Source organism: Sciurus carolinensis, chromosome 6 (assembly GCF_902686445.1).
Source record: "Sciurus carolinensis chromosome 6, mSciCar1.2, whole genome shotgun sequence".
In the NCBI taxonomy this organism is placed as follows: Eukaryota; Metazoa; Chordata; class Mammalia; order Rodentia; family Sciuridae; genus Sciurus; species Sciurus carolinensis.
In genome coordinates, this window is record NC_062218.1 from 133088252 (window position 1) to 133103711 (window position 15460).

Below are 15460 nucleotides of genomic sequence, written 5' to 3' on the forward strand. Positions count from 1 at the left end.
AAAGTTAAGTGATCTGGGACTCACAGAACTGAATTTGCAGAACAGATGACAAGGGAAGTAATAAAGTTAATATGTAGGTTATTTGACTACAGCTATTGTACTATACTAAGGTAATGTACTCTAACTACTAAGGTGTTCATCCAAAAACCATCTGAGGTGTGTTCATCATATTACATGTATATTAATCTTTGAAATTTGCATTTTCTCCATCTTTTCCACAAGGGCACCAGTCACAGCACCTAAAGACTTTGCTAGAATCAGTCATCCAACACTGAAGCACTGTTGATGATCTTTCAGTACACCAGACTTAATGAAGAGAAGAATGTGTTAATTCAGCAAAAACTGCTCATACTGATCATAGGCTAGGCTTCTATTCGTGGTTTTTTATTTTTCATTTTTGATTTCTGATGAATTTTCTTATGGTATTTAGATTTTAACCTTAAGAAATACCAATTTTTCAGATAAAAAAACAATTTTTATGCATATCCCACTGCCATAGTTCATTCAAGTGTGTCGACCAATAATTCTCTGGGTCCCTAGACAAAACGGATTTTCATCAAATGTGAAGGGAGAGTCCAGTGTATCACTCAGCAAAAGTTACTTAACATCTGGTGTATATCATGAATGAGAGTAATATGAATTTACCCCTAAGGGAGGATATGAATACTTTTAAACTCTCTGTGTTCTCCACACAGCTTGGAGTGGGATACACACTTATAAAAGATGTCAAGTGGGTGTGACAAGTGCTACAGAGAAACTGCAAAGATCGGACTAGAGAGAAGAGAACAACTCTTCCCAGGAGTTGAAGGCTGGATTTATCAGTGGGATAAAAAAGTGGGGGATGTTCCAAAAATGATGACTCCTCATAAGGAACATATTTTGTATGAATTATTTTTCCCCTAAAAGAATGCATCTGCACTCTTCCTGGTCCTTTGTGACAGATGATAGCTGATCATGAGCAGAGCTTCCAGGATTGTTGCAGTGAAGATGTTCTCCAAGCAGAAGAAAAAAGAAGAGCACCAGAGGCCAAACTTTTGATCTCAGCCTGGTTAGTCCTGAATACCAGCCCACTGGAATACCCTACTCACTGGACCAAGAAAATGACAGAGAACAACATAGAAAACTAATGTTACGTTTTTACACTATAGGTTTTTAATTTTTTTTTCTTTTGTGCTAACTGAGGATCAAACCAAGAGCCTGTGCATCCTAGGGAAGTGCTTTACCACTGAGCTACAAATTAGCTCAGCAACAAATTAGATTTTTAAAAGCAATTTTTACATGAATGCATTGGATCCTTGTCTCAGTGCTGTGAGGAAGGCAATCCATCATCTATAGGTTCACACAAGGAAGAAACAAATCATGGAACAAAACAGGCAGTAGAAATAGGGCTCACACAAAGGGCCATCATTCCCAACCCAGTGATCACACTAGGAGATGAGTAAAAATAGAAGACTGGATGAAACTGAACTAAATAGCAAAATGTAAAGTAAAATGTCTGATTTAGGAATACTTAGGGAATAGTGTAAATAGGTTTTAATACAATTTCTTCATAGGAAGCATTGATTCTTTTCTGTTGTTTGGGCAGGTAAAAGGTTATGAGAAGTAAGAACACCAGTACTAAAGAGGGCTTCATTTTGGTGGGCTTCTCAGACTGGCCTCAATTGGAACTCTTTCTTTTTGCTTTTATTTCAATTTTCTACTCTCTAATCCTCTTTGGCAACACCACCATCATCATTCTCTCACAACTGGACCCTCGACTGCACACACCCATGTACTTCTTCCTCTGCCACCTCTCCTTCCTGGACCTCTGCTATACCACCAGCACTGTGCCCCAGCTGCTGATCAATCTTTCTGGACTGGACAGGACCATCAGCTATGGAGGGTGTGTGGCCCAGCTTTTCATATCTCTCGCTCTGGGCTCTACTGAGTGTGTGCTCCTGGTGGTGATGGCCTTTGACCGCTATGCAGCTGTGTGTCGTCCACTCCACTACACAACCCTTATGCACCCTCATCTCTGCCAGACATTGGCTATCTCCTCCTGGGTGGGAGGCCTCGTGAATTCTCTGATTCAGACTGGGCTTATGATGGCCATGCCTCTCTGCAGTAATCAGCTGAACCACTTCTTCTGTGAGATGCCTGTATTAATGAAGTTGGCTTGTGAGAATACAGGAGGTACAGAGGCCAAGATGTTTGTGGCCCGAACCATAATCTTAGCCTTTCCTGCAGCCCTGATTCTAGGCTCCTATGCACACATTGCTCGGGCAGTACTGAAGATCAAGTCAATGGCTGGGCGCAGAAAGGCGTTTGGGACATGTGGCTCTCACCTCCTGGTGGTTTGCTTTTTTTATGGCTCAGTCATGTACACATACCTCCAACCTACAGGCAGTTACTCTGAGGGTGAGGGAAAGTTTGTTGCCCTTTTTTATACTATAATTACCTCCATGCTCAATCCTCTGATCTATACCCTAAGGAACAAGGACATGAAGGGGGTTCTGTGGAAGGTATTGGGGAGAAGCAGAAACTCAGTGTAGGAGGGGAAACAAAGCCAAATAACATTTACTATGATAACTCACATTTCCTGAAACCTAGTCTTTTCTTTGGAGGCAGTTGACCACTAGAGAACAGCCCTACTGAGTCCTCAGAATTTCAGTATATTCCTTCTTGGGAAGTTGGAAGTGGGAATCTCTAATTCAATTTTTTTATGATTATTGTGCAGGAGGGAATAAGTCTTCTTTTGTATCACAACTTTCCACAAGAATGAGCTTGAGAAGAAGGTATATTTTGCCATATGTGGAGAATAGGGATGATTCTATGTATTTATGAGAGACAGGGAAGACTAATTCAATGTGGCAACACCTTTTCCAAATGTTGTCAGTTACTCCCAAGGTGCCTAAATGGGAAGGACATAAGTTCACCCCTAGTTTGTTTGTTTTTTGTTTTTTTATAAATTGTGACCCTGACCACTGTCCCACATAACTCAGACCTATTTCTGCCTTCTCAAACAATAGTTACTCTTCTAGACTTCTAGTGGCTGCTGTCACTTGGAGCAAATAACAAGATCATGCTCAGAGGCCTTACTCTGAGCACGTAGAGTTTCATATGTGAGTGTCATTTACCTACGCAAAGAAAAAGGCAAGATATGTAGGGCAGTACTGAAAAAGGAAAAAATGAAAATCTTATTACTTGCACCAAGTGTGTTGATCATGCTACATGGTGTCATGAAGAAAATATTTCCAGGCGAGAGACAAGAGAATAGAGAAAATGTGAGCATATAATCAATCAGTCATGTCAAGGCCAGGGGCAAAAGGACAGTCAGTGTAGGTAATAAATGATTGGGTCAGGAATATGGGGCTGATTCAAGAGGAAATAAAATGCTAATACCTCCAGATCACATCTCCCTCCTCTAACCTTTGCCAAGGTTACCTGCCTCCAGGGAATTGTTCCCCTCTGCAAGGAGGTGTTAATGAATGCCCTCTTGGGATGCTCCCTTCCTGCCTATACCCTCCTGGTATGTTTCTTTCCCACCCTTTGGCCCCCATTTTGGATAAGAGGAGGAGGGAGCATGAGAGGTAAGGAAACCTAAAATGTATAAGGGTGGGAGGACATTCCCACTCTCTTGGGGAATAACTTGAATCCCCTCCTCTGTGGAGGAGCCTCTGTCCCTCTCTATATATATGTTCTACCCTTTAAATAAAACTTTTTGCACTTGCCTCAGCATTTCTCCAGGGTTCAGTCTCAACACCAGGGGGAACAGGACTTGAACCTTATTTTCAACACCTGTATTACCATGAAGAAATAATGTACAAAAGAAGAAAGAACAAAAGAGAGAAGCTCCTGTTGTAACAGTGGTCCACTTCATGCTTTCTTTGTAGCCCTTGCTGCTCTAACACAGGCTTATTTTAAAATGGATATGTTTTCTTTTCCTCTTCTCCCTCTCCCTATCCCTAACCTCAAGGGAAACAGGATTAACTTTTTCCTATCCTAGGCCTGAGTTTTCTGTCTTTGAGCATACACTCATCAGAGGAACCAAGTAATTAAGACTTCAGGTGTGGTGCCATATCTAAGAAATGGCTGTCTCCCAAATTAACAAGTGAATCACAGTCCCCCTACAGGAAATACCTGAAACAAATAACTTCTTTAAACCCCTCTGTTTTCCTTGATGGGCAAAATCACAGCCTCTGGGACAGGAGTCCCCTGTGTTTCTCCTTTGCTAGCAGAGCAATAAAACTTCTTTTTTCTTTTACTCAAAACCATGTCCTTGTTATTGAATTGGAATCCGGAACAAGGACCAAGCTGTCAGCAACACTGTGGTAGGGAGACATGGGAAGTTCAAGTGGCACAAGGCCAAAGTGAAGGCTGTGGATTCTTAAAATTCCACCATTGTCATTTATTTCATATACTTTAATGATGGTCTCATATAGATCACAAATCCTTGCAAATAATCTTTTACAGTATCAGTAAGTTTCACATTGAGTGAATCTTCTTCAGTGTCAATAAACATCATTAATGTTTGTTTATTCTTTAAAAACTGTATGTAATATCATTAATCTTACAACAGCACTATAAAAGTCAGTTTTGTTATATTCCCCACTTATTCATAATTGAACTGAGTCTTGAAGGGTTAAAGCAACTTATCCAAGCTCACACAGCAAATATGAAGCTGAGATACATTCCGTAACCCAAAATCCAACCCTGACTCTCATACTCTGCCAATTCTCTTTTTCTGATGCTGAGTTTTTTCCTTAAGTTTTTGTTTTGTTTTGTTTGTTTGCTTGATTGATTTAGGGTCTTTTTAAGTTGCCTAGGTTGGCCTCAAACTTGCCTTTCCTGTCTCAGTTTTCCTAGTATCTTGGATTAGAGGCATGCACTACCATGATCATCTGGGAGTTAAATAGGGAAGAGTGGGTTTGGAAAGGGTGGTAGTTGAAAGGAAAATCAAATGTGGGCTTACTATATGTCACAATTATTTTTTGGTTTCTTCTGGCCAGAGTTCTAGACTCTTTTATTTATATATTCTATCATCAGATGAGGTATTTTTAATTTCTTTGCCCAAAGTTAATGTGTGCTATAATAATAGCTTCCATTTCTCAAATCCTTACTATTGATCAAAAACCATGCAACAGTAACATCTATTATTGTTTGTGTTCTTAATAATAGCCATTCAAATTGGAGTAAGATGAAATCTTAGAGTTGTTTTAATTTGCATTTCTCTAATTACTAGAGATGTTGAGTACTTTTTCATATATTTATTAATTGCCTGTGTGTTTTCTTCTGTAAAGTGTCCAGTTCCTTGGCCCATTTATTGATTGGGTTCTTTGTATTTTTGGTGTAAAGTTTTGTAAGTTCTTTATAAATTTTGGAGATAAGTGCTGTATTTGAAGTGCGTGTGGAAAAGATTTTCTCCCATTCTTAGAATGGCTATTATCAAGAACACAAACAATAATAGATGTTGGCATGGATGTGGAGGGAAAGGCACACTTTTACATTGCTGGTGAAGTTCCAAATTGGTGCAGCCACTCTGGAAAGCAGTATGGAGAATCCTCAGAAAACTTGGAATGGACCCAGCTTTTGACCCAGTTATCCTACTCCTCAGTTTATACCCAAAAGACTTAAAAATCAGCAAACTACAGCAACACAACCACATCAATGTTTATAGCAGCTCAGTTCATAATAGCTAAATTGTGGAACCAACCTAGATGCCCTTCAATGGATGAATGGATAAAGAAACTCTGGTATATATACACAATGGAATACTATTCAGCCATAAAGAAGAATAATACTATGGCATTTGCAAATAAATGGATGGAATTGGAGAATATTATGCTAAGTGAAATAAGCCAAGTCCCAAAAATCAAAGGCCGAATGTTTTCCCTGATAAGTGGAGAATGATATATAATGGGGGTTGGGGGGAAGTGAGAAAAGAATGGTAGAACCTTAGATTATGTAGAAGGAAATGAGAAAGAGGGGGGTATGAAAAATGGTGGAGTGAGACGACATCATTACCCTATGTACATGTATGATTACATGAATGGTATGAATCTACATCGTGTACAACCATAGAAATGAAATAATGTACCCCATTTTGTACAATGAATCAAAATGCAGTCTGTAAAAAATTAAAAGATTTAAAAAAAAAATGCTACAGAATATACTACATTGTCACACTCCCACTGTCCAGTATTTTTACTGATCAAGAACTGATGGTTAGTTGATATTTTATGTGACTTGTTTTAACTCACCCAGGCCTTAAATGGAAAGTCAGGATTTGAATCTGGTCTGTCATATTCCAAATACCATCTACCTATCCACTCCATGAGAACCCATGTTTTCACTTGCCTTTAGCTGGAGGTAGTAACAAAGAATCTGAACAAATTAGTTTCACCTGTATCTTTTATATCAAGTCTAAGTAATTCTTGTATATATATTTACCTAATGGATAAAAGAGGATTATCTGAATAAATAGAATGTAATAAAATTATATTGTGGTTAATGTGTTATACTTTCATGTGTCAAGCAGTAAATACAGTTCCTCAATTATATTAAAGGGATTATATCCCATGGTCAAGCAAGTTTAAGAGGTCTATGGTAGAATTGGGCACACTCAGCTCTAGCTTTTGCAATTCAGGTGCTGTAGGAGGCAGATGCCATTGCTGTGGGGACCTGCAGTCCTTCGGCCTCCCAAGACCTTCCCATCCATGGCAGTGACTAATTGATCACCCAGGATCATGTATCCACTTAGTCATTTCAGCATCAATGAGTGATTCTCAATTTCCCTTTAGTTATCAGCAGAGAGAGTAAGTCAGAGGTAACTTCCCTGGGTGGACTGGAATATTAACATTTTAGCACCTGTCTCCTTTGTCCTTTAGACCCCAAATGGCTGCCATTTAAAACTCACTGCCATTTGTCCTTCTAAATGAAGTTTTCAGCAAGAATTATGATGCAAACAGGACTTAAAAATGGAGACTTGTCTATTTAAAAAAATAAGGAAGACTTAAGAGAAAAGAGATTGTATAGAAAGCAAAATCTTCAGATTTTTTTTAATGTAGTTTATGGATACATTTACAAGTAGCGAATGTGTACAGGAACAATGGACACAATTTCTGAATGGTGAAGGAGATATTTCCTGAATATCAGGGGTATTAGTCCAGTTTTTTGTCACTGTGACAAAATACCTGACAATAACAGCTTATGGGAGAAAGGTTTATTTGACTCACACTTTCAGAGATTTTAGTCTATGATAAACTGGTTCCATTGCTTTTCAGACTATGGTAAGGCAGAAAAATAATACACAAGAAAGCTGAAGAGCAATGTACAAGAAAGCTGCTCACCTCCAGGAAGCCAGGAAGCAGAGAGACAGGGAGTAAGGGGCCAAGGTATGTAATATTCCCTCTCAGGGCACACCCCCAGTGACCTATTTCTTCCAACTAGACCCCACCTATTACAGCTTCTACCAGATCCAAATAATGCCATCAAATTATTAATCTACTAATGGATTAATCCATTGATGAGTTTAGCTCCTCGTGATCCCATTACTTCACAGAAGCCCCACCTCTGAACATTGAAGACTTGGTGACCAAGCCCTCAACATATGAGCCTGTGGGATTCATTTCATGTTGCGACCAGTGCAACCAAACTCGCAGATCCAGCGAGGGGCAAAGGGGGATTGGAAAATAAAGATTCACAGACACAGATCTTGAAGATTAATCTGGGATCAGGGGGAGCCTGCTCTCTGATGGAGATGAAGATCTAAAGAATTACACCAGCAATCTTTATTTACATATGTCTCATTATCAGGTTAAAGACTGTGCAACCATTATTCTTTGTATTCAGGAAAGTTACAGAAACTAGGACATCCTATGTAGCTTTCCGTAGTTGCAAAGTGCAATGTTAGGAACTTTGTGTAGCTCTCAAGGAAGTTCATTGTTTAAAGTTACTGTAAGGTGGGCAGGAACTGGAGAAGCGGAGCTGGTGAAACATTGTGGTTGTCTAGCCTAAATTCCTTCCTTCCAGGGATTTGTGTGCCTGAGATCAAGGCTAGAACTGATAGGGCTCTTGCACAGAGCCTCCTCATGGAGGGCATTGCTACAGCAGCTAGTCATCCTGTGCCCTTTCCCAGAAACATTCCCAGAAACCAGGCATGCCACAGCCATGAGGGCATAAGAGACCCCTGATCTCAGTAACTGCTCTCCCATCCTCCATCACCACTCTCAACAATTTCAGGTCCAGACTATATGACTGGGAAAAGCTGTTAGTGTACTAGAAGGAGAGAGTCCCTGATATACCCCATAGTACTTATGTGAGTTCTTTGTCTGGAGGTAATAAACTAATAGAAAGCTGATTAGCAAGAGAAAAACATCATGGTTTAATAAACTTACATGTACATAAGTATATTCATAAAAAATTGAAGTTCAAAGAAAATTGCCAAGGCAAGACGCTTTCGTACATTTTAGGCAAAGGACAATACATTTATGAAGGCATGACAGGACAAATGGAACTCTGGACTAGGGTTGCTAATTCTGGAAAGGTACTAAGAGATATATGAGGGGCATAAAAACTAGAGATAAGGATTACTTCAGTGAATTTTCTCAGTTTCATTACAACCCCCTAAGCACCAGTCTCAATGTTATAAAGAGGACACCCCTCCCAAAAGAATTTTTATGGCATGCTGCAATGCAGATTCTCCTACATTGTAAGTCACATCAACCTTTCTTCTTTTTTTCTTTAATGTTTGTATTAGTGCATTTGGGTTATACATAATAGTGGGATTCATTCTGACATAATCATGTATGCATGGAATATAATATACTCCAATTCTGTCCCCAGTTCTTCTTCCCCTCTCCACTCCCTCTTCCTGGTCTCCTTCCTCTACTGTAATGGTCATCCTTCTAATCTTTTTTTTTTTTTTTTTTTTTTTGGTACCAAGGTTTAACCCAGGGATGCTTAGTCACTGAGCCACATTCCCAGTCTTTTTATTTAGTTATTTATTTAATTTTGAGTCAATTTTCTCTAGAGGAACCAATCAACAGGGAATATGATTATAATAAGGGAATTTACTAGACTGGCTTACCCAACCAAAGCTGGATAGTTCATAAAGGCCATCTGCAGGCTGGGGAACTAGAGGAACCAATAGCTGCACAGTCCAAGATGCTGACACCTCAGCACAAGAAGGATCAATAATACTACTCCAGTTTGAGACTCAACACTTCTGGAAACTCCCTGGAGAATCACTGGCAGAGTCCACTTTGGAAGAGTGAAGGAGAAAGAGTCTGATATCCTCAGGTGATCAGAGTAGCAATCAAGAAACCATTCAAGAGGAATTGAACTTGCATCTTCTGCTGCTTCCTTGTTCTTCCAACTTTTATGCCATCCAAGCCTCCAACTTATTGGTGCTACCCATGCTTAGGGAGGGTCTCCACTTCAGTTCACTATCCCACAGGCCAATCACTTATTGACAAACCCAGAAGCCTCTTAATCTTCAGCATCTCTTAATCTAATCAAGTTGACAATTCAAATTAACCATTTCAACAGGTTTTTGCTAAATTACTTAAGGCTTCAATAAGTTGCTGGGGCTGACTTTGAACTTGTGATCCTCCTGCCTCAGCCTCCCAAGTCACTGGGATTACAGTATCCAGTCATTTATTGTTTTTAAAATTGGCTGTCTTATACATATACATAAAGGTGAAAGTCACTATGGTACATTCTTATGTGTACATAGCATAATTTGGTCAATTTCATTTCACAGTGCCTCGCTTTTTCCCTGGCTACTCCCTTCCCTTCTTTTACTACACTGATCTCACTTCTATTTTCAAGGGATTCCTCCCTTTTCACCTTTGTTTTACTCTGGTTTTCACATATGACAGAAATATTCAACCTTTGGCTTTCTGTGCTGGCTTATTTTACTTAACATGGTATTCTCCAGTTCCATTCATTCACTAGCAAATGCCATAATGTCATTCTTCTTCATGGTAAAGTAATATTGTGTATATATAAACATATTTTCTTTATTCATTCATCTATTGACAGGCACCTGGACTTGTTTCATAACTTGATTACTGTGGATTGTGCTGCTCTAAATATTGATGTGGCTGTACCTTTATACTATGCAGATTTTAATTCTTTTGGATAAATAAGGAGGAGTGGAATAGCTAGGTCATATGGTGGTTCCATTCCTAGTCTTTTGAGGAATCTCCATACTGATTTCCAAAGTGATTGTACAATTTTCAGTCTCAGGAACAACATATAAGTTACTTTTCCCCCCATATCCTTGCCAGCATTTATTATTATTTATATTCTTGAATACTGCCATTGTAACTGGAGCAAGATTATATCTCAATATGTAGTTTTCTGATTTACATTTCCCTGACAGCTAGGATGTTGAACATTTTTTTCATATAGTTTTGTCCCATTTGTATTTCTTCTTTTGAGAAATATCTGTTTAGGTCTTTTGCCCAACTATTGATTGGGCTATTTGGTTTTTTGTGTTAAGTTTTTTGAATTCTTTAGATATTTTGGATTCCAATCTTCTGTCAGAGGAGTAGCTGGAAAATATTTTCTTCAATTCTGTAGGCTGTCTTTAAACACTATTTCCTTTGCTGTGCAGAAGGTGTTTATTTTTTGAATTTGATACTATTCCACTTATTACTTCTTGGTTTTATTGAACCTTGAACTTTAGGATCTTAAGGAAGTCAGTATCTGTGTCAGTATGTTGGAGTGTTGAGCCTGTTTTCTTCTAGAGGTGTTAAGTTTCTGGTCTAATTCTAGGTCTTTACAGTACCCAGTCATTTATTGTTTTTAAAATTGGCTGTCTTATACATATACATAAAGGTATATCAATTAACTTGATTGACTTTTGTGGAGGATGAAAGATAGCAATCGTGTTTCATTCTTCTACATACGAATACTCAGTTTTCCCAATCAGCTTGTTTAAAATCTGTCTTTTTTTCTAACACATTTCTGGAAGCTTTGTCAACTTCAGATGAAACTCTTTATGTCGATTTTTCTCTGTGTCTTTTATTATATTCCACTGGTCCTAAAGTCTGTTTTGGTGCCAACATGATGTTTTTGTTATAGTTCTGTAGTATAATTTGGAATCAGGTATAGTGACCTCCAACGTCAGTCTTCTTGTTCAGTATTGTTTGGGCTATTTAGGATCTTTTATTCTGCCAAATAAATTTTGGGACTTTTTCCTATTTGTGTGAAAAATGTAATTGGAATTTTGATGGTATTGCATTGAATCTGTATATTGCTTTTTGTAATATGGCCATTTTGGCAATATAAATTCTTTCTATCCAAGAATATGGGAGGTCTTTTCATTTTAAGGTCTTCTATTTCTTCAGTTTTATTGTAGAGGTCTTTCACAAACCTCTTTGTTTAGATTTATTCCTAAGTATCTTTTGAGGTTATTGTGAATGAGATAACTATCCAGATTTCTTTTTCAGCAGATTCATTACTAGAGCATAAGAAAGTTATTGATTCAGGTATGTTGATTTTGTATCCTGGTATTTTGCTAAATATTTTTTTAGTTTTAGAGGTCTTCTAGTGAAGTTTTTGGGTCCTCTAAATACAAGATCATGTCATTCACAAATAGAGATAATTTGATTTCTTTTCCTATTTGTATCCCTTTAATTTTCTTCTCTCCTGATTACTCTGGCCAGTTTGGAAGGGGGTTGTTTGTTTCTTTGTTTGGTAACAGAAATTGAACTCAGGGACACTCTACCTCTGAGTCACATCCCCAGCCCGATTTTGTATTTTATTTAGAGGCAGGGTCTCACTGAGTTGCTTAGTGCCTGGCTTTTGCTGAGACTGGCTTTGAACTGGAGATCCTCCTGCCTCAGCCTCCCAAGCCACTGGGATTACAGGCTTGCACCACTGTGCCCAGCTGCTCTGGCCAGTTTTAAGAACTATGCTGAATCACAGTGGTGAGAGTTAACATCCTTGTCTTGTTCCTAATTTTAGAAGAACTGCTTTCAATTTTTCTTTATTCAGTATGATGTTGACTTTGGGTTTGTCATATATGTCCTTTATAATACTGAGGTAAGTTCCTCCTATCCCTAGTTTCTCCAGCACTTTTCACATAAATGGATGCTGAATTCTGTTAAAGACTACATCTATTAAGTTGATCTTGTGATTCTTGTTCTTAATTTATTTATGTGGTTAATTACATTTACTGATTTGTGTATGTTGAACCAACCTTGCTTCCCTCAGGTAAAACCCACTTGATCATGGTACACTATATTTTTAATGTTTTGAAATGTGGTTTGCTATGTTTTAGTAAGTATTTTGGCATCTATATTCATCAGAGATATTGATCTGAAGTTTTCTTTCCTTGATTTGTCTTTCTTTGGTTTGGGTATCAGGATTCTAGAATGAATTTGGTTGTGTTCCCTCCCTTTCTATTCCATGGAATAATTTGAGGAGGACTGAAATTAGTTCTTCTTTAAATATCTGGAAGAACTTAACTGAGAATCCATCTGACCCTGAACTTTGCTTATTGGAAGACTTTTAATGGCTGCTTCAATCTTATTGCTTGTAATTACTTTGTTCAGGTTTTCTATAACCTTGTTCTTCTTGTTCATTTTTGGTAAGTCATATGTGTCTAGCAATTCGTCAATATCTTCTAAATTTTCCAGTTTATTGGAGTATAGATTTCAAAATAGTTGCTAATAACCCTTTGGGTTTTGTATGTGTCTGTGGTCATATCTTCTTTCTCATCTCTAATTTTGTTGAGTTGGGTCTTCTCTAGCTTTATTTTGGTTAGTTTGGATAAGGGATTATCAAGTTTGTTTATCTTTTCTAAGAACCAACTCTGTTGCATTAATCCTTTGTCATTTTTATTCTGAATTTTATTAATTTGAATCTGTGACCTTAATTATTTCCTATCTTCTACTGATTTTGAGATGCTTGTTTTTCTCTTTCTAGGGCCTTGAGGTATAACATTAGACTATTTAAGTGAGATCTTTCTGTATTTTTTATGTAAGCACTCAATACTGTGAACTGCCCTCCTAGAACTGCCTTCATACTGTCCCAGAGATTTTGATGTTGTATCTGTTCTCATTTGTCCATGAAAACTTTTATTTCTTCCTGATTTCTTCTATGACCCATTCCTTATTCAAAAGGGTTTATTTCCCTATTCCATCCCTTCTCCCTTCCTGGATATGGAAAAACAGTGGAATGAATCTGACCTACCCAATTTTCCTTTGTACATATATGAATATACCACAGTGAATCTTACCATCATGTATATCCACAAGACTCTAATTTTAAAAAACTGTAAGTAAATAGCAGAAAGATCAGTAGAGTAGAGGGAAGAAAACAGGGGAAGGGAGGACGAGAGGGAAAGGGGAAGTACTGGGGACTGAATTAGAACAAATTATATGTTATGCTTTTATAATTATGTCAGAATGGATCCTAATGTTGTGTATAACTAAAAATAACCAATAAAAATAAATTTAAAAATATATTATTTAATATCCAGGTGTTAAGATGATTTCTGCATTTTATCTTGTTGATTTCTAGTTTCATTTCATTATCATCTGATAGGATGCAAGAAATTATCTCTAATTTTTTGTTAATATTTGCTTTATGTACTAAAATGGTATCTTTTATAGACGGTTTCATGTGCAACTGAGAAGAAAATGAATTCAGTTGTTGATGAGTAAAATATTCTATAGATGTCTATTAAGTCCATTTGGTTACTAATATCTTTTAGTTCTAAAGGGTCTTTACTTAGCCCCATCTATTGGTGGAAAGAGTTGTGTTGAAATCACCCAGTATTATTGTATTGTAGTCTATCAGATTGCTTATACTGAGTAAGGTTTGTTTTATATATGGAGGTACATATATGTATTTAGGGTATAAATATGTACTATCATTGTATCTTATTCTCAAATGATTCCCTTAAACAGTATAAAGTAACCTTCTTTGCCTCTTTTGATCAATTTTGGCTTGAAGCCTACTTTGTCTGATATAAGAGTAGCTAGCCCTGCCTGCATAATTTTTCCCACCCTCTCACCTTCAGCCTATGTCATCTTTGCCTGTAAGATGAGTCTCATAAACCACATATGGATGGGTCTTGTTTTCTAATCCAATCTACCAACCTACATCTTTTGACTGGAGTTTAGACCATTGACATTGTTATTTTAGAGATACTGTTTTAATTTCCTGCAATTTCTATTTATTTCTAATGCTTAATTCAGATTATTCTCCCTTGACTCTTCTTCTAGTGAGATTAATTTATATACTGGCTCTAATATTTATTTTTCATTTCTTCTGCATGAAATAGTCCATTGAGTATGTTTTATAGTGCTGACTTAGTGATTATAAATTCTTTTAACTTCTGCTTATTATGGAAAGTTTTTATTTCAGCTTCAGTTCTGAAGGATAGTTTCCTGGTAAGCAATATTGGTTAGCACCCATTGTCTTTTGTGGCTTGGTGTATATTATTCCAATCGCTCCTGGCTTGTATGGTTTGAGAAATCAATACAAATTCAAATTGGCTTACTTGTAAATGTGACTTGCTGTTTTTCTCTTGTTGCTTTTAAACTTCTATCCTTGTCCTGTACAATAGGCATGTTAATTACAATGTGTCTTGGAGAAAATAATTTTTTATCTTGCCTATTTGGAGTTCTAAATGCCTCTTATACAAGTGTAGTGGTATTTCTCATCACTTAGCTACCCAGGACTCAAGTAGCAGGAATACTGCTTCTCCCTGAGGTAGATGAAAAAGGGACTTCACTACTATTCAATATTGGACAGATAGCCTTAGAAAAATAAAGTTTGGGTACATTAAACCAGGAAAAGAGACAAAATTAGATGCTGCTTACAGGAACAGAGAAATTAGCACACGGATGGAAAAAGCTGAGAAATACTATGAACAAACTGGAGGGGCAGCCTGACCTAGTCAATTCAGAGACTGTGCAACTCATTAAATAAGTTCACAAAGGACTCCCTGAGTTTACAAATCATCCACAGGAAGCAAGCCAGGAGTCATTTTAGGATTACTCCACAGTAGCACCAATAGGAACTGGGAACTCAGATCTGGAGTTCACAGCTGGGTCCAGGATACCTTATCTGAGCCTAGCAAAGGCTTAACTGAACCTACAAACTCAGGGAAATTCAAACACAGAGAGCATTTTTCCTGGGGGAATACAAGCTGGAAAGACCAGGGAGACCCCAACTGCCTTCAACTCTTTGACCCTGGCAGCTCTCAGGCTAGGTATAGAGTACTACCAATTTGAACAGATGGGTGACTCTAGAGGTGCATTGATTCAACACCACCAGACAACTCACAATGCAATAAAATACCTGGAGCCTCACTCAGTTCATACTCAAAGAAGAAACAGAAGATATAGGAGAGACAAGATGGCAGATTAGTGGGAAGTGGCTTTTCTCACAGCTCTGTGACACAGTACTCAAACAGCAAGAAACTACGTCTCTGTGAGGTCAGCAAAATAAGCACTCC

The 15460-nt window shown here is 37.8% G+C and overlaps 1 protein-coding gene across 1 annotated transcript; it reads left to right on the top strand.

The window, feature by feature from the left end:
* Positions 1–1595: 1595 nt before the first annotated feature.
* Positions 1596–2531, top strand: LOC124987212 (olfactory receptor 10-like). The gene has a single exon (XM_047556271.1). The coding sequence runs from the start codon at positions 1596–1598 to the stop codon at positions 2529–2531; it is 936 nt and encodes a 311-aa protein (XP_047412227.1).
* The last annotated feature ends 12929 nt before the right edge of the window (positions 2532–15460 follow it).